General features: G+C 48.1%; 1 protein-coding gene and 1 long non-coding RNA gene across 6 annotated transcripts in view; one reads left to right on the forward strand and one right to left on the reverse strand.

Annotated features, from left to right (window-relative positions):
- Positions 1–23571, forward strand: part of LOC112991339 (uncharacterized) — a 33919-nt gene that overhangs the window by 2159 nt on the left and 8189 nt on the right. For both annotated transcript variants that reach the window (XR_003261277.2, XR_003261278.2), the window contains exons 2-3: positions 1238–1301; positions 21949–22166. This is a non-coding gene — a long non-coding RNA (uncharacterized LOC112991339). The remainder of the gene's footprint in view (positions 1–1237; positions 1302–21948; positions 22167–23571) is intronic.
- Positions 22780–23571, reverse strand: part of CDK5RAP2 (CDK5 regulatory subunit associated protein 2) — an 82134-nt gene continuing 81342 nt past the window's right edge. For all 4 annotated transcript variants that reach the window (XM_026113768.2, XM_026113767.2, XM_026113766.2 and 1 more), the window contains one exon: positions 22780–22875. In XM_026113768.2, the coding sequence (XP_025969553.2) occupies positions 22816–22875 (60 nt within the window). In that variant the 3' untranslated portion in view covers positions 22780–22815. The remainder of the gene's footprint in view (positions 22876–23571) is intronic.

Raw genomic sequence — 23571 nt, forward strand, 5'->3', positions numbered from 1 at the left:
GGGCAAACTACTTAAAGGAGGAGGTGAGAGCAACTCCTTTTCTTCTGAGAGAGGGGCTGCTCGAGTGCTCCTGGTGTCCTAGTTTTTCTCTAGGCATTTCTCTCCAGTCTCCAGCTTTTGCTGTTGGCCTGCAGCATGGACCTGGCCTTAGCTCATGAAAACAGGTAAGTTATGTCATTGTTCTCTGCTTCCTCCTCAGAAAACTGAAGGTGTCAATGCCCCCTCAACTGGCAAAACTCTGCAAGAGATACTGATAAACCAAATAAAATATTTGAGAGCTCTTACTAAAACAATTTCTGCTGAATATTCAGTCCCTCTTCTTCCTTTTTCTCCCAAGTTCTTCTCATTTCTGCTCTAATACAAAATAAAATTTTGTTGTGTTTGTATGTTCTGCCCTATGTTGGCTACGCTCTCTCTGGGTCAGGTCGTGTGCCTGATCCTTGTTTGCAAAGTGCCAACTAAGCTCGAGGTGCTATAGCAGTGCTTTGCGATAATCATAATTCTCTGTGCCATTGACTCATGTTCTTATGGTGCATCTTTTAAGTTTCCATCGCGGTCCCTGCCAAGTTCTCTGCGCTGCAGGAATTGTGGCACCTTTGATATAGAGCAGCGGCTAGGAGCTGTGTGCAGCCGCAGGGATACCTGTAACCCTCTGTCCTGAAAGTGGCCCTGCTATATGCAGAGAAAGTGGACTGAGGACTCATTTCATTCCCCCCAGGAATGGATAGAGTAGCACGGGCTGGTTTCTGCTTGATCTCATAAAAGAGCTGTAAATGCATGCAACTACTCCAGGGATCCCAGTTAGAGCTTGTTTTGGTCCGAGTCCCCCTTTTAGGCTCTGAGCTAACAGGTTGCTGTGCGTTTACCTGAACTGTCTTCTAACCTACTTAAAAATAACCCAATGAAAGCAGAGCTTCAAATTTTACACTGAAAATACCATCACTGTGTTTTAAATTTCCCCTTGTATAGAGCTTTTTGTTTTGTCTTGTTTTTTTTTCCAATGCAAAGAGCTTTCAGAGTTGTCTAAGTGGAAATGAAAGTTTGAGTTTAATCCCGTTGGATTTAAGCACTTTTATTAACTATCACTTCTGGTTTGGATCCAAATTTCATCCTTGTTATTGTGCTCCACATTCTGCACCTGAGACCTCAGCATTATAGTGGACCAAAAATTCCCAGCCCATGGGGTTTTCTATTGAATATCACACTTTTGACATCTGGGACTCTCTCACCTCAACAGGTTTGCAGGTATGAAGAGAGTTTTACTGGCTGATATTTCAGAAAAGAAGAAAATCTGCAAAACGGTGAGTCTGCAAACCAAACCTATCAAACCTGATCATTGCTAATTTGTGCCCAGAACCTGTGGCTTGTGGAAAGTTCTTGCCTGTGGTTTGCTAGCAATTGTTGTTGCTTGTGTTTATTACTTTGTATGCAACATATGCTTAACGGCTCTTGTGCTCAATTTTTGCTGTAATTTTTTTTTTGTAAAAGGTTGTGGCCACAGCAGCTGCAGCCTGTCTCTTCCTCTGCATGTTCTACTGACCTTCTTAGAAGAGGTCCCTTTTCTGACAGGTTTTCAACTTCTGTCCTCCTTTCCGCTGCTTTATGCCTTTGTCCTCCAGATTGCTTTTGTCTGAATTACGAGGAAAAATATGGTAGTGAGGAAAATGGCTACAAGGTGTCCTGGCTTGGGGCTGGTGGGATCAAGGCCAGATTTTTTTAAAGGAAGTCACTAGATACGAGCATGATTTGAGAAACTATGGAAAATAGTCTAGCTAATGTAGAGCCAGTGTAGAGGGTATTGCTCTCCACACTGGAGAAGACTGAGTTTGGGTTTGTTTTTTAACCTGGGTCTCCTGGAAGGACTGGGCTAGAGAACAGGCTAAGAGGTGGATGAACAAGAGAGATGTTGAGCTCTCAACATATCAAACTGTAGCAGCTGAAACAGTTTGTATCATGAAACTCTGGGTGTGGGAGTGCAAAAAGGAATACATGCCCTTCAGGGATGATTTGGGAGGATTTCAGATACCCACCTCCACAAACAGATGCCTGAAAACCTGGTCCAGCTGCCACCTATGCCTAGAGGTGCCTGAACTCCTGCATTTGGGGCCTTGGCATTTCCATGTCTCCTTCTCTAGAGAAATATAACTGCTTTCTTAATCCCTGCACCCCATTGTAATCCAGAAACTATGTCTCTGTTTAAGCCTCTAAGGAGTCCAAGCTGGCTGGCATTTTTAGAGCATGCCTAGCAAATCTGGGAGGAATTGGTGTTCCACAAAATGTAGTCTTTGTAGCTGGAGAAAAAGCTCATGGTGTGGCTCTCTTGGGAGATTCGGTGCCCTAATGCAAGGGAGGAGTAGAGGAGTCACCGTGCAAAGATGGCAAAGGAACTGGTACCTTGCAGACCAGAGCCTGGCTAAAGGCAAGACTCCTGCTCCCAGGACTGTCCATGTACCTTATCTGTTGACTTTTTTCATACAAAGTGCAAAGAAAAACCTGGGGGTGGAAATCTAAATCGTTCTTCTTGTGTACTTTCTGACTTCCCTCCCAGTCGTCTGGATTCCACCCAGGAGATGAGGTGCCTATAAACTAGTTCTTATGCTTCTTAAACTGTGGGATTTTATTCGCAAAGACGCAGAGCTGGTCAGGTTTCAGCAGGGCGCTAGTTTAAAACAGTTTTGTCTGAGTGCACACCAGGTTCCTTGTACCTAATTCTTCATTTCTCCAGCGTTTCTAATGCTGATTAGAGACACTTCTCCTGCAATTCTGCTTGGCGGGTGCATCAGCTCTTAACTAGCACTGACCATTTACAAACCCACCTGGAGTTGCTGACTGTATCTGACAAAGGCCTAAAGGTTTGTCTCTAGTTGCGTTCCCAATAACAGAGATGTGAAAAATCAGGCCCTCCTGAATGCTGGCTGCTGCTTGACTCTGCTCTTACCAAGTTGGAGAAGAGCAATGCTCCCCTGGCGAGCGAAACCCACGGGGACCTGAACTTCTCCGTCAGTGAGCTTTTCATGGCAATTACAATAGCTGCTCTGTTCTCAACCAGAAAGCTGGTGTTTCTGCTCATGTTTTAAACTGAATCAGAAAGAAATGCAAACTATTGCTTCAGTGCCTGTGTTTCTCTTACAGGGCTGGAGGAACATTACCCTTGCTTAGCTGGTAGAATAGATATAGTCCGTAACTCTTTGGGGAATTAATATTCGTGTTATTAACTTTAACATATTGCTCTCTGTTCCACATCTTTTTGATTTAACAAGCAATTGCAGACTCAAAAATGATGAGCTTGGTTGAAAATGCTGTACCTCTCTTAGGGGTCTGGGGATTGGGTTTTACCAATTAAAGTGGAAATATGTTTGAACTGCACAGTGGAAAATCAACATCCAAATTAGTAGCATGTAGGATTAAAAATACTGTGGTAGGAGGACCTCACTGTGGAGACAAGTGCCACGTCCCTCAAGGAGGCTGCCCAAGGGAAGGGTGCCTCTCACCCCCTTCACGTAAGGCTTGTCCTCGGGGAAGCTTGTCACTCTGGGCCAGAGCATCCCTGGGCGGTGCTGCTGCCAGGGCAGCCCCGAAAGCCCTGGAGGAGAAACTCTCCTATGGGATTGGTGTAGTGGGTCCATAGGTCAGCCTGGAACCACCACGCAGGATCAGGTCTAGGGGGAAGATGAACATCGCTGAGCAGGTGGACAGAAATAGCAGCCCTCCAGCATCTCTTGCCAATATCTGCAGCCCATCCTGTGTGGTTTGCATGTTGGTGGTTTTTTGTTTTGTTTTCCCTTCTGGTGAGCAAGAATGTTTTGGAACAGAGGTCCTGCAGCTTTGGTGGGAGTCCCATAGTTTTGGGGGGCCAAAGATACGGCTGCTCACTTTGCTGTGGGGTCATTGCTGAAGGCTCCTGCCAGGGGCAGTCATGAGAAACCACTCCTGAAATGGCTTTCCAGCCTGACAGGTCACTCAGTGCCTCCTGTCCACTGCTAGAAACGCAGCATGTGATGTGCTGGGAATAGCCTTTAGACTGAAAGTGGTGGTTAGAAAGTGAGTCCCACACCTGCGCTAGGAGAGACTTGTGTTTGGGTGATCCTTTCCTGCCAGATCAGCTCCTCCCTCCCCAGGGATGGTCACCTCCTTGGAAGGATGCACTGCCCAGCAGGATGTAAGAATATGCCTCTAACACATTTGCCTTTAAAGTTATTTGCACATGCTAATGTGGTTGCATGTTTTCCAATCCTCTGTCCCTGTGTGGAGTAATCTTTTCATGAATGCAGTACACAGTTAAGCTCTGGAAAGCTATGGAGGCATCAGGCTTAAATATTGGTGGGTTATTCATTAGAAGCATGCCATAAGCAATCATGGATGAGTTAGAAGAACTTTAAAGCCTTTTAATGAGGAACCTATCAGGAATCTGCTTCTGGAATGTATTTGCTTGGATTTTCTACCTTAATCCCAAGTACTGCTAGCTTTTTCTTGATCTCCGGAAAGTGTGCGGGTATCAGTGATCTGAGTGTGATATGAACACCCAAGCACAGAGCTTTTTATCGAAATAAAAAATGGCCTAGCCTTTGAGCAAAGCATCCTGTTAGTCTTTGTAGTAAAGGTGAATTTGTTTTGCCCCGGGTTGTCACGCAGCACTGCGTTCCATCGCTATAGTCCACGTTGCATTTTTAAAACATTTTCCCATCTATGAGCGTGAAGTTGTAGCTCTTCAGTCTCCTGGTGTCAGCACTGCTGTGAGCTTTTCTGTCCTGCTTTTATTAACCTTGAATGACTTTCACTTCAGAAGCCGATGTGCACAGTCCCTTCCATCTCACTACCTATATGTATGCAATTGCATAAATAAAGAAATAATAAGCCTCTACACCATTAAATTCAGGGAACTGATGCATTTCAAATGCAGAAAACAGAAGCAACTGAGTCTTGCTAATTTTACACTAATTTACACCAGAGGGAATAAGAAGTCTCTTAAATCAGATGCTAATTTTGTTTACTTAACTTTCTAGTCAGCACAATGACCTTTCATCCACGAGTACGAACAAATTAGTGCAGAAGTTCTTTGTGGGAGACTGGAGAACTTGCCTCAACCTGATACTGAATAATACCCAATTAAATCTACTCCTAAACAACTCTGCCTTCCCTCCTAGAAGGGAGTTTCAGATAAAAGAACAAAATGATATGCTTTTTATTTGCCACTTTATAAAATCTCTTCACGTAATGCAAACAACCCTAACCCTAGTGTGTCTGATACAGGATTTGCAACGCTCTCAGTTATTGGTAAGAGGATAAGAAGCTTATTGCTGTTTATCAGGGAGAGGATAAAAGATTCCCTGTTCCCCATGCTAGGAGGAGGATGGATTTCCATGTTTATCAACAATCAGGGAAAGGTGGGTGGGAGGGAGATATTTGGGTGACAAAGCCGTAAACACTAAAAATATCTTTCTGGTGGGTGAAAGAACGAGAGTTCTTCATATTTGGTAACAGGATAAGAGACACTGAGCATGCTCTTTCGTAAGATAAGAAGCTTATAGTGAAGAGAAAATGCTTCTTGGTATCAGTACAGAGATTCAGAGGCCACCTGATGATTAGGAAGCAGCTAAGCAGCTACCTGGGGATTTGCGAAGGGAATGGAGAGGCTCTTGAGGCTTGGCAGCGGCTCTGAGCCCACGTGGCTGCGGTAGGGGCGACTGGCCACCCGCACCTCTCCGTGCTTGGACAGACGCGGTCTCCCCGTGGGATGGGGACAGGAGCACCTGGGAACCCTGAGAAAGGGAGCTGTGGCTGCGGGAAAGCAAAGGAGAGGGCAGATACCAGCCACGGTTTCCAGCAGCATGGACGTGGTGCTGGCCAGCGTCTCGGTAATGTGGGAGAGGGAGGATTTGCCCTCCTTCCTGGGGCCCTTCGGCAGGCCTGAGCCTTCCTGGGGCTAAGACACTTCTTTAAACCTCTGCCCACGTTTCCAAGGCACCGCTAGTTCCCCATGCAGTTGCTTGGACGATGAAACGCGGCTCCCAAGGCCCCATGTGGACACAAGGGCGGCCACAGGGCAGTGGGTAGCAAACATCTGCAGATGTGGAGGCATCTGTGGTATCAGCCCCGTTGCCACCTCCCGCTCTGCCCAGACCCACCAGGTCTCTTCCCCAAGGCGAAGTCGGGATGCTGATGCTCAGCGTGGGAAACGAGGCAGGAGGGAAGGCGGCAATCCCAGCTCCATGCCAGGCAGGCGGAGGGAAGCTGGTCCCTTCCTCACGCTGGAGCACATCCTTCACCATGCTGTCATTGTTGGTTTGATGTAAATTTAATATCCCTGGGTTATAATGACAGAAAACCAAACAATTTCCCAGCATTTGTCACACAGTAAATGAAAGAGACAATGCTGCCGAGCGCAGACATTTGATTCACTGAGCTGTAAAGGAAGGTGCCTGCAACACCCAGTCCGAGCGCTTGTCTGGAAGAAAATTGAGTGAAGCAGCTGGCGGGAGGAGTGCGATTACGGGCCTCTGTCAGCGCTCGGTGTATCAGGTGTTGGCACGCTTGCAAGGGTGGTGGGTGTCACAGGAAGGTTAAAAGCCAACTGCATCGAAAAGTTAAGTCTGAAGCACAGGGAACTGCAAAACGCTGTGGCGGGGGGCCTATGAGCAAGCCTGTCTGCCCTGCCCAGGTCCAACAGAGGTTTGGTTTTTTTTGTTGTTGTTGGGGTTTTTGTGTTTGTTTTTCCACAAATGCAGATGCAGGCATCACTCCCAGGTCGAGCCAGATGTGCAGTCAGCAGGTTCCAGATGTGCAGTCAGCAGGGTCTCCTCCAGCTTGGCTGCAGCTCCTTCTTCCGCATCTGGGCACAGCTGGCGTGAAATGCCATCGCCCTCCTTTGATGGAGCTGGGACCGTGTGGCCAGGCAGCAGCAAGCGCTGCTCCTGCCCGCCCCATGCCTTGCACTGAAATAGGAACTGCTGGTGCTGACTGGAAGCAAGAGTTTGGATTTTCAAAGAAATTGAGGCTATTAGCTCAACAGTCCTATTGGCATTTAATGAGAGTGGATGTCTAATTCCTCCTTTGGTCCTTTTGCAAATCTCCATCCAGGAGTCAGTCTCCGTTGCTGCGGCTGTCGGAGACAGATGCATCTTCAGTGCACCTCTTCCCCTCCCCGGAGCAATGAAAGGCCCCAGGTCACGACAGCAACGCAGGCTTTGGTTCATGCCCGGAGGGGAGGGAGCCAAGCAGAGCCGATGGTCAGGTCAGCTCCTGTTTCCCCTTCAAAGCAACTTTATCCATGAACGTGTACATCAATAGCAGTGCAATTGTAGCAGTGGTGGTCTAAAGACAGAAATAAGACAAGGCTTGTCAGGAAGTTAATACTTGTTTATACATATATATATCTCCACTAAATCGAGGGGAAGGAAAACAAGCTATCCACTGCACAAACCTGTCTTCCAATGTGCGGCGCGAGGCAGAGCAGAGTGTGCTAGTTCTCCTCAAGCTACCAGAGACTCTCTATTTTAGGGCTTTGTGTCGATTTACTTATAACCCTACCATGCTGTGCCAATGGGGACAGGGCGTCTGCCTGCAGCTAAAATATCCCAGGAGACCAGGGAAAAACAGTGCAGGGAGGGAGCTCTTTCTTTATGTTTTAATCAGCAGGTCAACCAAGTGATTCTAATATCTCGTCTTTTGAGCAAGGACTTTCAAGGCAGCAATGGCTGCCTTGGACTCTTTTGTGAAGGGGGAAAAAAACCAGCCAGACTACCATCACTTTTAAAGAGTCAGTTTTGACATACTTGTTAGTCTGGCAGCTTTACAGTCTGTCACTTGTATTAAACTTTCAGAGGTAGCCACTAATTGTGTCTTTATTTTTGGGAGGCCCTGGGGTCTAGCGTTCAACAGAGCTGAGCACTTTGCAACAGAAAGCAACTTGCATTTCCCAGCGGAATAGGCTCTGGCTGACTCGTGACTTTGGGGGGAAAAAAGCAAACAAAAAACCTCCAGACGCAAGGGCCGCGTGGGAGCTGGTTCAGCTCGTGGGTAGTCGCAGCTTCAATTCCTCCCTGCAAAACAAAACCAGGCTTAAATCAATCACGGGGGGGGCGGAATCACGCTGAATTGTTTGGCACAGATAAGAATGAGCAGAAGTGGGATCTCGCCATCAGCATTTAGCACAGTGTGACTGCTTGCATAGCTCCTTTCTGGTCCCGGGGCAGATGACGGGGCCAGGCGAGCTGTCCTCTCTCCAGGCTGCTTCTCCATCAGGACCTGGGCACCACCCGGAGAAGGGAGTTATGGTACAGAGGAGGCTGTTTTGCAACAGGCACAAGCTGCTCCTATTGCATTTTTATCTTCATATAGTTGTCTTCCTCCCGTGTCTGCGTGAGGAGCTTAGGAGCCGTCTGTCCATGCACTGCACAGGCCACCGCGTCTCTTCCCTGCGGGAACGGCCACTTAATCCTTCCCGTCGCGGTGGAGCCAAGCAGCCGGCACAGCCCGGCACCCGGCACGTGCATCCGCCGCTGCCCGGCAGCGAGTGGCCGTGCTCAGCCCGAGAGCTCGGACCGAAGAGTTAAATCCGTATCCGCAGCGGTCCCTCCCGCCGCGCCGCGGATCCGGGGCTCGGGCTGCCTCCGCCGCAGATGGGCAGGCCAGCGGGACGCTGCCGGCATCCGGAGCCAGCGCCCGGGTCTTTGCAGATAAGGATTTAGGTTTGGGCTCCTCTCCAGTCCGTACGGGGAGCGGATTCGTGCCTCGTTTATCCTTCCCTTAACAACCCCGGCTCAGCGGATAAGCGCGAAACGTAACTAGCTATCAAAGGCATCCAGATGCCAGCGAGCGGAGCGCGTTATCTGGCGAGCGCTGGCACCGCCGTTTGGCCTCTCCAAAGGGTTTCGGAGCGGAGCGGCTGTCGTGAGACGCTCCTGGGGTTGGCAGGGGACCAGGCTGCCGGTGGGTTGATTCAGCGGTGGTGGAAACTTGTGGACCAAGTCTGTTGCAGAGCGCAAGCTCTTTTCTTCATGGCTTTTGGTGTGTGCATTGGGTAGGGATGCATATTATTTTTAGAGGCAGAAAATACCCATCTGTTGGTTTTAGGTGGTAGGGGAGAAAGAGGCTGTCCCCTCTGAGTCAGTTCCCTGCTGCTGCACACCAGCGTTTTACTGTGAATCCCCCAAATCTTTAGGTTCTTGGTTTCCACGTTAGAGCCTGAGGCCCCGCAGTGGGATCTGTGCTGAAACAACATGGGGAAATCTGCTGCCCCAGCAAAGAGCTGGAGAAGGGAAAGGGAAAGCACTTTATATTGCTTTTTTCAAGAAATAAGGGCAGTGTTTTCCTCCCACGCATGAACTGTTGCATGCATCCACCATGCAAGGAGTGGAAAGGGGAGAGCCCCGCTGGCTGGAGGCGAGGAAGGTGCCCTGGGTCCAGCCCTTGGGCAAAGCCGTATCGCGCACGCGCGTCCTTTGATGAGGCTTAAAACCTGCGGATGAATTTTCCCCACCTGCGGATCCTTGCAGGGGGCCGGGGTTCGGCCTCGCCGCTGTGCTTTGCAGCTTCTCGGCTGCTCACGGGAGCGAGACCGGCTGCGGGTGCAACCGGGGCGGAAAATCACTGCGAGCCACTGCTCCGACCGCGGCGAGGGGCTGCCGGGGGGGTTCCCTGCCCTCGTGCCGGCGGCGGCGAGGGAGCTGGCACGTCCTGCTGCCAGCTGAATCTCTCTGGAGTTCAACTCCAGCAAAGGAGTGATTTGCTCTTACAGCCTGTTAATGAATTTCTGAAATAAGGAATTAATTACCGTCTGTCTAAATTAGAGTTGTCCTATCCTTTGAGATCCATCTTTTTGATTCTAATTAATTTTAAAAATTACTTGTAGAGTCTTCAGTAGAGATTCTAATTTATTTTACTTTAATATTATTTCTCTGATAAGCAATTTAATTTTTAGATCGGAATCCACCTAATCTCAAATTTGTCACACAAACTCTGCTCTCTAAGATACTGTTTACTGCCCTTTGGAGGTGACAGATCATGATGCAGAAATCATTCTTTCTTCTTTTTCCTTTTTAAACACCTAAATGTGTGTGCTCAAAGGAGATTAATTGAAACCCTCTACTGTGCTATCTTTAGGAAAAATTCTTGATATTTTAGAACCAAAACCAAATATTAGTTATAGAGCTTCTCTAATTGCACTTTTTTATGGAGAAAAAATCCCTGTCTAATTTTCTTTTTTAGAAAAACGTTTGCTTTATGGGTATTTGCTGGTGTTTGACACTTATTTAACTGGCTGTTTTTTATTAACTCGTGTTCTCCGCATCAAGTGCACTGGCAGCTGGAGAAAATTCAAATATCAGTTTTATGTTCTTATCAAAGCTGCCATCTCCCAGGCTGCAGTAAACTGCAGAGCAAGCTTCCTTCTGACTCCTGAATTCGTCTGTCCTGTTTTAGATGTCAGAGCATTATTTTTCCTTTTTTTGGTGATTACCGTGCCCCAGCTGAGATCCTGGCCCCCCTCTCTGCCAGCTGCTTCTCCCACAACACCTTCGGGCCAAGGGGAAAAGGCCACCAAGGGCAAGTGCTGGGGCTCATCCAGCAGCGCCGTCCCAGCCCACGGCAAGGACGCGGACGGGCGCGCTTGATGCTTGGAGGTGGTGGGAGGGAAGCTGGTATAAGAGGCTGGGACTCGGTCCCTCGGTCCTCCTTGGCGTAGGAGCAGGGTAGAGGGGGGAGCAGATGCCCAGCCTCACCCTCCTTTTGGGTATTTCTACCTCTTTCTGTCAAACGTGATTGCAGTTTGGTAAAAGGTTTAAAAAAAAATGTTAGCAAGGAACAAAGACAAGCAAAAATCTTACAATATCTGCAAAAATGCTTGCAAATGAAGCCCTGGAGAGTCGTGGAAGTCTTGCTGGTGACTTCGGCGCAGTTTGGATTGTCCCATCAGATCCTATTTGTGCAAAGGGAAAAGCACCCTGCTTCGCCGCTTCTCCACCCCACTTCCACGCGCCCCTTTCAGGTGTTTTCAGCCCACTTTTGGTCCTGGCACGTGTTGAAGAGCTCTAGTACAACCAAGCTGAAACCATTGCTCGGCTGTGCGGCAGCTCAGCACGCGGGGCGGCCCTCCTCCTCCAGGACCTCACTTCCCCGAGCCACATTTGCATGCAAGCTTCATAAGTAACGCCTTAGTCATTTTGGATGATTTTATATTATAGTTTGTTTGGGTTCTTAAGCTCCTTCTATTTGTATTTTTTAATTCCCACCTGTGTACGGTATGGATCTTGGATTCTAAGAATCCCAGATGCTTAGCAGATGGTTAGCTTGAAAAAATAATCAAAGAGGCAGCAAAATTCTGTGTTCATGAGCTCCTATTTATTTCAATCTGGTGTTTTGCCTCACAACAAGACTAATAAGCAATTACTCTAGCATCTCAAATGCTTATGCAGTGTAAATGCATCTGTCAACCAGATTCAACATCATCAATAAAGCTGCCAAAGCTGTTCATAATTCAATGATATATGCTTTGAGCATCTTTTTTGAATATAATTTAAAGATTGCAGTCCTATGATTCCGACATTATTTTGTATGTGTTTAAAATACCTCCAGCTGGAAAGATCCCTGCCTTGCTTCACATAATCACCTCTGCCGATGTGGACTGCTGGAGACTGTGCCATTTGGCTCGCGTGCCGGTTTTACTTCCTGGCTTGTCTCTGACAGGATTCCCACTAGGACTGCTGGGGCTGCAAGAGTCTTCCTGGGATTTGCAGCATTTCTTTACCTCCTTTCTATTCTGGTGAAATTCCCTGTGCAAAACGCCATCAAAATGCTTATGCATGGGCAAGGTCCACTAAAGCTGCAAGTGCTGCATGTGAGGAGAACGTTTTAATGGGGAAGGTGTGCTCAGTAAGAGCTTCGTGGGGTAATATTTGTTTTAAACATCCTTTATAGCCTGATACCTTTAGGAAACAGGCTGATGTGATCATTCTCTGCATGTGTGTGCATATGTATCTAGCCTCTCAATTGCTTTCCTGGACTTCAACCCAATTTGACAGAGATGATGTCCCAAATACGACATTTTCATTAACACACATCAGCAAATTATGATGCCTTTCTGCAAGCTGGCACCTTGCCCGAGCTTTGAAATGACTTACCACCGGGCTCCAGCACGGGCCGCGAGTAACCCGAGCTGCTCCCCTGCCCTCTGATACCCCCCTCCTCCCCCGGTGCTGCTGCCGCCTTCCTTCACTCCGCGCGGCTGCAAACATCGTGTGCCATCGCACCCCGTCAGAGTCTGCGGGGGAAAAGCAGAAAGATACAATATTTGTGCCTCAGCTGAAGGAAAAGCAGCCCACAAGGTCAGCTGTTTATTAGATCCCAAAGTATCCACCTGGGAAAGACCTTGTGGACATCCCAGATGCTGGAGAAGCTTCACTTGGCCCTAAGACACAAATCTGTAGGACAAGAGCCTTCGCTAGCATCGGTGCTCGTGACCGGTGCGGGTGGATTATTGCCATTTCCTTGTTTCCCAGCTCCGCTTTGGATGTCCGTGCCCAGCACCGTGCCGTCGGGGTGCTCTCCGTGGCCCGCGTTTTCCCAAGCGTGCCGCCGGCGCGGGGCACGTCGCTCGCTGGCTTCGAGCGGAGCAGCTGCTCGGCAGAAAGCGGCGCCCGCTGCCATTTGGCTCCTGCCTCTCTCCACTACCGAGTTCTCCCGGACCTTCCTGGGCACCTGCTTTCGTTCTGGCTCTGAGGAGGGCTTGGCTCTTCCTCCCGTCAGGATCATTTTGTGCAAGTCGAAGTCCTCCGGGTGCCTCGCGCACCATTTGTGCTAGTTTGCTCTGCCCCTGCTTTCCAGCTGCCCACCGGTGCGTGGTTCTCCTTAGCTTGGCTTTCGCTGTGCCTTGTGCCCGAGTTAATGGCACACAGGTTTCTCAGCGAACAGAGAGCCCAACCATTTTTTAATTCTTTTTTTAAGCCTCTGTGTGAGTAAGAAACTGAGCGCATCAATGTGGGAGGCAATCCTCCATGGCTTAATTTCTCTGCTCTCAGCTGTGTCTGTTCCTGAAGGAAAAAGAGAAAAAGAAAAGACAGTTAAGGCAACATGCTAGGAGCAGTAGTCCAAGGTTAGAAAAAGGAAGCATTGTAAAATTGGCTATTTGGAAAAGATACGTCTCAGCTTCAGGCAAGACAGACTAGCTGGTCCAGGGAGCGATGGCGTGAAGGTCTGAAGGGGGGAAACTGGATGCAGGACACCGGCATCGCTCCCACCAGCAGATGATGCTCCGTGTGAGCCTGGTCGTGTTGTACAAGCGCTACGTGTCTGTGCGTCTGTCCTGACGCTGAGCCCCTCTCACCTGGTCCCCCGACTTGCGTAAAGGCCTTCTGGAGCGGGCCGTCTCGCCTGGGACCTCGGTGGCCCGAAACCCGGGAGGCGAATCGGTCGGGCAGGGCAGGTTTAACGTCACGGCCGCTGCAGAAGTTGGCGTGGGAGCGGACGCGGTGGGTTTGTACAGGCAATAACGGCCTGGCCGAATATACCAGGGACTGGCTCTGCGTGCAGCTGTATTATCCTCATTGCCAGCCCTGTGAAGTTCCCATTTTTTGAGAGATTTAGGAGCGATTCAAGGCCCAAACACAAAGCAATAGCTCTGTAGAGGGCACGCAGCTCCTTCCCTTTCCAGGGGAAGAAAGCGTGGCCTTTTGCCGAATACCTGGGGAAGAGAAAGGCGCAAAGTTTGCGGTTTCCATGGTTTGTCAGGTCGTTTCTGCCTTCCAGCAGGACCTGCTCAGTCGGGCTCTCAGCTGGTAAGCCAACTTGTTTTTATAGCCAGGAGGTGCAAGGGAAAAACGACAAATTTAAAACATGTTCAAGTGTTTTACAGGAGAGTGATGTGGCATATACAGGCTGGTTAATAGTGTGGTTTAAGTGTTTTACGGGCACTTTTAAGGAAGGCAATCACCCTGCGAGTGCATGCTAATAAAACCAGTAAATTGCACCATGTTAGTCCGGTATCTTGTTGCCATCTCTCAAGCGACCAGTTCCCACAGTGGGGCTCCCTTGGGGATGGGGACGAGCCGAAGCCCCTGCTGATGCCAAGGGGCCTCCCGGGCATGGGCAGCAGGCAGAGCACGGCCGATAAAGCCGGGCAGGAGCTGCCAAATCGCTCCTGAAGGCAGAGCCCAGCGGGAGAACGGGCACCATGCAGGAGCCCTCCAGCGCTCACGAGGAGCAGATCGTTATGAGGCTTCTCCGGGTGTATAAAATTTTCATGATGTTCCCTCGTTTCCTTGCGCCGAGCCTCAGCATAAGCTCTGCACCGTTTGGGGAGGTTATGAGGCCAACTGACGTCGTATTGATCTTTCTGTCCGCATTATCATCAAACACAAGCGAAAGCAATCGGGGAGCACGTGCGTGCAAGCCGGCACTCAAGGGGAAACAACTGCAAATACCTTCCCAGTTCTGCAGGGTGAGTTCTATCAAACACAATGTTTTGGAGGTGGAAGTTAGCTTACATTTTTCCAGGAGACGAGGTAGAAATGTCAGGTTTCGGGCCCATATACATCTCCGCCTTTGCACCAACGAAAACCAATCAGGCTCCAATAAAAACCTGTCCCCTGTTATCCTGACAGTCGCTGACGATGATGGATGGAGACAGGTTTAGCAGATCAAATGTGAGACAACCTGCACTGCATTTCAAAGCACCTTAGGCTTTTAAGTGCCAACATGACATCTGGTGGACTCAATAGCACGAGACACACTTTGAAACACCTCCGCCGTCCCCAGCCCCCCGTATTTACCATTGTTCTAAATTAATAGCTTTCCCCGAGATATTTTAACCTATTATCCCACATGCTTATTTGGTGTGTTGCTCTGTTAGGGATAGGCCACTGAGCGAAATTATAACTGCGTGATTCTTTTTTTCCCCAACCACCAGTGGCTTGCTATTTTTTATTATCTTTTTACAACGGTTAAAATCAGCTCTCTGCCTGGAGGAGTTTTAGAACAAAGTAACTTCTGAAATGGCAGCGTTTCTGTAACACAATGCCTGGCGATCAGTTTATTATGCTCTTGCAGGATGTAAGTAAACCCATTTCTTGAAGATATTCCCGTCTGCAGAAAACATCCTAGCAGGGGCGTTAGGCAAGCAGAGTAATGACAGAGCTGGTCAGAGCATCAGCGCCCGTGGGCGAGGCGGGTGGAAGGGGACGGCCTCTCCGCGGGCCTTTCCGTGCCTCTGGGGCAGGGGGACGTGGAGGGGCTGGGGGACCCGGCAGTTAATACTGAGCTTTAGGAGGATCCTGTTGTATTTGTTTGTCAAATAGCACCCTGGGATTGCAATGTGGATTTCGCAGCAAGGGACGCTGGAGCGCAATCAGGAGCAAACGGGCTCAAATTATGCTCAGGGGAAGCAAAGCGCTTGCCTTTCCCGGGCACAGTGAGCGCGGCGCACAATGGAGTTATTTAATTTCATATTATGCGGCTTCGGTCGAATGCGTAATTTGCTCCGACGTCTGGAGGCAGCGCAGGTTGGGTTTTCACGGCTCTGACGTCGCTCTTCCGAGGCTGCCGACATCACCGGCCGCCTCGGGGCTGACGCCGAGCGGAGCAGGGGCTGCGTGCGGGGCAGGGGAAGGGGCACTTGACATGGGCAAGCTGGAGAGGAAAAAAAAAAAAACAAGAAAAAGGCAATCAAATACTTTTTTAAAAGTATTTATAGCATTTATGAGCAGAAGACAGTTTGTCCGCACTTGCTTCCACCTCCGGTGGAAAATAGAGACAGGTAGGAAGGAGCTCTCTAAAGGCAAATGCATCCCGAAGACTGGTGCAAAACAGGGAGGGAAATGCACGGAGGGAAATGGGTTTCAGCTTAGCTGATTTAGGGCTACCAGCCATGGAGGGAGGAGGTGGCTGTTATCCCGAGCTGCTAACCGCCTTCCTGCACGTCGGGGCTCGCAGCACCTCCCTCGGGGCTTCATGTGCAAAGCTGAGGCTTTTGCAGCCCTTTATTTCTGCATTTTAGAAACGCAGCACCAAGCCTGTGCCTTTCCGAGACGCCTTTCTTCTGCTGCGTGAAAGCTGTCCCCATCCCCAGGAAAACGCAATATTCCTCTGTGCTGAGCAGAGGGCAGTGAAGAGTGAGACGTGGCCTGCAGGCAGTTAACATTTTCCACTTTTCTGAGCATTAATATCATGATTACTCTGTCTAAATAATGTCCAGGCTCTGGTCTCCGTATTACCTATCTTAAGCATGATTTACTGCGGTAATAAATTAGCCCTTAAGGCAAAGAATCAAAAATAATTGGCCTTATGTCTTGGTCTCCATTTTATCCTCTGTTCCTTTTCACTTTCTGTGTGTCCTTCCCTTTCTTCCTCTCCTTATTCATTCCCTGGCATTTCCCCCCCCCCCCCCCCTTATTCCTGCTTTCTGATTCTTTTCCACTCCTTCTATTCTTCTTTGGAAAAGTGGACCCGGTTTCTTGTCCTTCACTTTTTCCTCCCCAAAAAGCTCTCCACCAGCTGCTCCTGGCTGCCGGCCCGTGAATTTAACCCCAAGGCTTTTGATGCGACGCTTATCAGCCTATATCCTTCGTCATTTGACCTTTCAGTGTCACTATCTCCCATCGCGTCCCCACCATGTCCCAAGCCATCTGCTCCCAGTGTAGGCAGCGAAGGACTCGGGCATCCAGCCCTCGGGAGGAGAAGGTGAAGGTGTTTGGGAAGGGGCATTAAGGAGGGTAGATCTGGCAAAAGGTCTCAAAGATACAGAAAATGTGGCCTTTTGGGATGACCTGTTTTTTACCTGTGCCCCGGCCAGGAGGTGCTGTGAAAGCTATTGCAGCACAAAGCATGTGAAGAGGAGCAGCCAGTAAAGGCTTTATGTATCTGCTGAAGTAAGGATGGGCTCAAAAATATGTGTATGTGCATCTGTATGTGTATGTACACACACACACACACACACACACATATATATATATCAGCACCGCGTGTGTGTCGCCCCGAACACACAGCTCCGAGCTGGCTTGTTCAACAGTGCCGTATAAATGGGAGCAACCTGACTGCTCTTGCTGTTTAGCTGCTCCGAGTAACCCCAAACAGAACAGCTTGAAAGAGTGGAAGGGATTTTCTTCCCCCCCTCCGGTGCTTTAAATAAATGGGCAGCTTTTTCTTTTCTTTTTTTTTTTTGAGGCACTAATGTTCATTTTGCGTGCGGGCGCCTGACTCCAATGCTGTTGGAGGATGCGCGCAGCGGCGTGCAAAAGTGAAGATTGCATCTCATGCATAATGCATGGCCCAGCAACCCGCTGTAATAGATTACCCGAGTAGCTCCCTCAGATGTGCTGGGGGGGGGGGAAAGGAGGAAAAAAAATATATATATTGGAACAAGTATCTTTCTGAAGAAAGGACAGGATAAACACGTAAAAAACAGGCCTGCGGAGCTCTTTGCAAGAGGGGTTGATTCAAAATGGAAGAAGGGCAAGCGTGAGCGCGGGACGGGGGCCGGCGGTGCTGCAGCCTGCGCTCTTCCCCGGGGCGCCCGGGAGCTGCCCACGCGCCCGCGGGCTTCGTTTTCTGCTGCTGGGAACTTATTCCCCGAGCGACTCGCAGTGCTGAGAGCCAGGAAAAGGGGGTGTTTGTGTGCTTGCTGCTTTTTATTCACCGGTTTGGAAATACCCGTCGCCGGGCTGCGTTGGGGCTTCGCGCGGGAGTTGGTGCTTCTCCGCCGGAGGCAGGAGTGAGCTGTGAAAATGCGTTTCTGTGCGGGAGGAAAGGTGGCAAAAGGCCACTACGGTGTGATTTTTATTATTTTTATTTTTTTTTCCCATTCGAGTAAATAAGCTAAGACCGAGGTCACTAAGCCTTGGCTCCAAATCTCATCTCCTTAACGTTACTCACGCTAACGAGCCCAGGCCTCATCCAGCAGGGCTTGTTCGGGTTTGTTTTCGTTTGGGGCAAGCGGGAGACGTGCGGCAGTGGCGGGAGCGCGGACGCGGAGCAGCGGTTTCAGGGCAGCGCTACTTGCTGCGCGCCGGTGCTGGGCACCGCTCAGCTCGGCCGAGCGCGGCGCGGGGAAAGCTGCAGCGCTTCTGTCCGCTCTGCGGCAAGCGCAACTTGCTTTTGCCATCTAGCGGCTGTCCTAAAAAGGCTCAGACAGACCTGGGCAGCCAAGGTGGAGCAGGAGAGGTCAGTGGGGGGTGATGGTCTGTGCTGGTCAAGCGCCTTCTTTCTGGGTGTTACGGGTGAGGAAAGGGAGCACGTCATGCCTTGCTTTGCAGAGTGCGTTGCTGATAGCTAAAGGTTAGCACTGGAGCTTATTAGCCCGGGAGGCCGACGTGCCCTGTGCGACGTGCCGTGACGCCGGCTGGGCTCTGCTGTGTGGCTTTGCAACTGCTGAGACCAGCCGCCTGCCACGACGAGCAGCAACCTGGCAAATTGCTGAGCATGGCTACGTGGTGTTCATATAGACACGTTTGCTGGTGGTCATCCAAGGGCTTCAATAGGAGCAGCAGCATAGTTTCGTTTTACCAGCGCATGGCTTGATGTCGCGGGCGGTCTTGGTCCCAGCACGGCCATGGAGGTGCCTCCGAGGTGGTGCTCTGACCAGCAGCTTGGGGCACCCGCTGCTTCGTGCAGCTCGTGTCTGCAGGCGTTGGGGTTCAGCGAGCCCCAAGCTGTAACAGCAGCGGTCACGGCGCAACTGCTTTTAAACAAGACTTTTGGTGTCAATGGAGTTCCAAAAAGCATTGCACTTTTTAGTTTTTACTTCCTTAGTGTCATTTCTGTTGGCTTTGAAAGCAAGGGCAGGATTTGCTGTCCTTCCAGTTCAGGAGTTTAAATTAGACCCCCCAAAACGTAAATAAGGCTCGTTCTCATCAGCTCGGCTTTTCGCCACGCTGCGTTCAGCCAGGCTCCACCGCATCCCGCAGTAACCACAGACCTGGAGCCCCAACACCGCGCAGCAAAGCCTCGCCAGATCGCTCGTGAAACGGAGCTGGCACCCTTCGGTCTGGACTAAACACCACCCAAATCTACGGCGCTTTTGTTTCTAAACGCTCGACCGTATTAGCATTGATTTATTTTTAATACAAGCAGCCACCTGCTATTCTGCATATTACTTTTATTCATTCCCTTTGGCAGCTGTAATTGTAACGTTACTCTTAGGCGGTGGCTGCCGCCTCGGAGCCGCGATGCCTCCGGGGGTGGCTGGGGCTGGCCGGCAGCGGCGAGCACTTGGGGCAGCGAAGGGTCTGTACATGCAACACGCTAGTCTGCCCCCGATGGCAGCAAATAATTTCCTTTACTCTGCGCTCACGTGTAGCTGCACGTGCTGCAAGGTCCTAAAGAGATGGGAAAGGCCTTTTTTTTCTTTAACTGCAATAATCATGATTTTTCTATTAAGTGAGCACATAGCTACCCCTGCCCGCAACCAAGCCTTCATCGTCCTACGGGAGAGACGCCGAGGAGCCAGGCCTGCTGTTGAGTGTCTGTAGGGCTGGGAAAAGCGAGCAGACAAGTTCAAGGTCACAGGGAGACGGGACAGACCGTAGGTCTCCGGATACCTACTCTTGTGCTGATGCCTCTGAGCTGCTCTCTCACCTGTGTTTCAAAGCACCTTGCACATAAAATGACAGTACGGTCAGGCAGCCGCTAAGCAAATGAGCCCCTCCTTTAATTCCATTTGCTTACGCAGCTTATTTTCCCCTTGCATAATTATTTCTAAAGGAAAATTTAATTTTGTTCAATGGCAAGAAAGTTTAACACTCCATAAGCTTTGTCTTTTGCAGCCCTCCATCTGGTAAGCTTTTTTTCCCTTCCGTTAATTATTTTTAAACCAGCCCAGTAAATTGTGTGTGTTTAAGAGGCACTTCTCATTAAGATGAAATACTTTGATCTCGCAGGATCATCTCTTTTTAAAGAGGTAATGATATATTACAATTTTTTCGCCAGCTAACCCAGTTTCAGTAGTGACTCTGTCCCCCCCCCGCAGCCGCCCGGCCCCCGTGCAGGCTCACACCCCGGAGAAGGGGCACGTGGTACTGTAGAGTGGATGCAGCTCTTACAGCTGATCAGAAAGAAAAAGGGGTCAGGAGAAGAGCTCCAAGAGGGCACAGCAGGGAGCATTAAGAAATAAGTGGCAAATCATCTCAGGAAAGGGAATTTTTTTTTTTAAGTACAGATGATGTGGAAATAAAAAAGGCTGTAAGAAGACCAAGAGACTTGGGTGCCTATATATAGATGTACAGCTGTTTCCTTCAGGTGTTACAACTCAAAAACGTAGGATGATTAATTTTGAAAGTTGAAATGTATAGCAGATTCTGATTACATCTGAGTGTCTATAATTTAGCTACTTAGTAAAATTAACTTGACGTTTTTAGTGAGCTGTGAGGACAATAATGTGTGAAGAGACTGAAGTGCAAGTTTGACTGTATGCGCCTTCCTTACCTCCTCCCTTTTCAATTTGCAAAGTTTATTTTTAACTTTTTCCTTTTTTCCAGTATCTTCCCTCTAATCTAGACAAATGAATTTGCTTCCCCCTGCTGTCAGCAAAGACAGCGTTTCATTTTTGAGCTTTCATTTCCCTTGGTGGACTAGAGTTGCAAGTACTCAGCAGCCAGAATCTGAGCCAGAGGCTCAGGGCAACGCAGGTGGGGACTGTAGGTTGGGATTCCCAAGGCACGTAACATTTATCAGAGCATGAGACCCACTGGAAGGCAGTGGGACCTTAGATTAAATCCATTTTCGTCTTGTTAAAGAAAGCCCATTTTTGTGAACTGCTGAAAAGCCGGTCATACAAGGGAGCATGGAAACAGGCACCCTAAAAGTACACCGACTTTATGTTGCTTTTCTTTAATGAAAATTCATTTACACGCACAACAGTTGCAGGGAAAACCTTGAGGAGTATGGAATATGACAGACCATCCCGCTGATCAATACGGACCAGCTTATCTGCGACTTGGGCTATATCTAGGTATCGTGCTGGCAATCACCCAGATGTTGGGAATACAGATCTGCCCGCAGGGAGAAAGGAACAGCCCCAACCAGTTAGTATCAGGTTCAAATATAAAAGCAAAGGGATTAAGAGTGTCTTTGCAGTGTCCAGAGAATACTATATTTGAATATCAACAACCAGTTGGGAAAAGTGCATAGAGGAGATAAATACTGGCTTTTACTATATGTTGAAACCCAGAAACTGATTTGAACTAATCAAAGCTTCGGGGGAAGAGGGGAGCTCCTAGGACTTGTCTTAGCCTCTACAGGTTGTGCATGGATTCAGCTGATTGTGCGTCACCAGGCCTGTCAGATGACTCATGGCTCTCAGCCAACTCAAGGGGTGTAATAGCTATCTCCACAACCACATTTCAATAACCATAAATTCCTCTTCTACGAGGGAGACTCTTGCAGGTGGCTTATTCTCTAGAGAGTGATAGCTAAGAAGCCAATACAACTGCAGCCCTGGGTCGAGATTTCCCAGACCTGGTGCAAATCTTCTTGGATGACTAGTGTATGTTATCTTGTCCAATGGGGACATCATCAACTTGAATGGATTTCACACAAAACATGAGTTTTCATTTCAATAGAGCTGTGATTGCACCATAAAGTCTACCTTTGTATCCAGTAATCACTTTCAGTTATGGTAGTCTTAGGGTTAAATTAGCCTGTTTTACCCATTCACTTTGTGCCACTGACAGCGCATTGCATATAATCAGCTCTACTGCTCCAGCAGCCAAGACTGAAGATAAAATTGAAAAGGCCACAGGCAGGATGAGTGGAGCAGACAGGGAGCACAACTAAGCATATTTTATGATAATGTTCTCTGGCCTGGCCAAAATATTCCTATTATTTATACCAGCATGGGACATAAAAACCTGTAACAAAAGATTTTTTTTAAATTCAAGAAACATTTTTATGTATTTTTAGCAGAAAAATGGATTGCAGAACTGTCTGACTGTGTCCCTCAAAATGATCTCCTTCCTATCTGTACAGATCGCAGCAGGGTCTAACATTTTGCCAATAGCAAAATATCTTTGGATTGTGACTTCTTGAAAGCAAGTTTCCAGGACCTGCACGGAGTCATGACAAGCACTTCTACCATTCCTTACGGATAGTGCAGATATGGGCTGGCCTAATTTCAGTCCCTCTCAGGAAACAAATGATCCACACCAACTGTTACGAACATCGTGATCACTTGGCTGCTTTGTTCGGTAAGTGCTCAAATTTCTGATGTTTTAAACAAAATAACACAAACAGATTTGTGGTGGTTTTTAATTTTAATGAATTGCCTGATTCTAAGTAGCATTTTCAGACCTAGCATCAAATCTAAGTTTCTAATAGGATAATAAGAAAGCTCAGCATCAGGTGGCTTCCAGAAAAATCTTCCAGATATATGTTTAAAATGCTTTAAAATACTGAACACTTCTCACAGTGCTACAAAACAATGACAATTGGCAGAACTAAGTATTTTTTCTTAACTACATTCTTTAACTTCAGCAATCTAGAAACAGCTGAGAGGTGGATCATGCTCTTGATTCTTTCAGGACCTGTTTGACCATAACAAATGGCTTTCTAACACAAGTACAAATATAAAATTTCAGATGAGCCAACTTTTAAAAAAATCTGGATTTTTCTTCAATACTTCCAGTACCTGTTTCTGTAATAAATATTAAAAACCATCTTTTACATTACAGAAAATGTTAAATAAATTATTTACCAAAAACTTTTTTTTGTTTTTTTTAGACAAAGGCTGACTCCAACAAAAGAGCTAAATGAACAATTTTTACATCAATAAATAGTAAGGCACGAAGAAGCAAACAGTAATCACAGGAACAGTCTTTATTAACGGACCTTTCTCCTTCAGAGAATCCTTTTTTTGCTGGTATAGGAAGCCGCTTTTTGATTCTCAGTTGGTTGAACCTGGTTAGAAAAGCAATAATTATTACTATTTTGCAGTACCTCAAATGCACACAATTTGTTCCTAGTGCTGGGCCATAATCCTGCAACAGGATCTGTAAATATGAACTCCTATGTTCAGCAGATCTTCAAATTACAGTGATAAGGTTTCTGTAAGCATACAGACCTTTTTATGTCATCAACTCATAACTCAGGGAGGGATGAGACAATAGTACAGTAGCTGCTTAAGGAAGAGTTTTGAGAAGGCACTGCTGACAAAGATAACGAAGGAAAGATTCACGGAAAATTTAAGGGGGAGCTGGGAAACGTACAATCATTCAGAGTGGAATGGTGCGAGGAGAAGGATGGGATTTAAGAGACAAGAAGTATATTATATGCTTCAGGGAGTAAAGTCTGAACCTTCTGGGAGAAATCAAATCTGAACAGTGAATACTTAAACACTCAAACTAATTTAATACACTGTGTTAGTGAATAGTTGTTTACAGAAGCTTTGCCTATTGGGTCTGTATTTAAAAAAAGCAGCACTGGTTATTAACACATAGAGAAGCTTTAAATAAGGATTCTTTTTGTGAGCTTAGTCAGTAGACAGGTTATTGGACTGTGACCTGCTGAAAATAAACTACTGGAAGAAGAAGAAAGACATATGAATATTAATCTAGCGAAAGCATAAGAAAAGTTACTTAGTTACTTACTAGTTAC

The sequence above is a fragment of the Dromaius novaehollandiae genome, chromosome 20, assembly GCF_036370855.1.
Source record: "Dromaius novaehollandiae isolate bDroNov1 chromosome 20, bDroNov1.hap1, whole genome shotgun sequence".
Taxonomy (NCBI): domain Eukaryota; kingdom Metazoa; phylum Chordata; class Aves; order Casuariiformes; family Dromaiidae; genus Dromaius; species Dromaius novaehollandiae.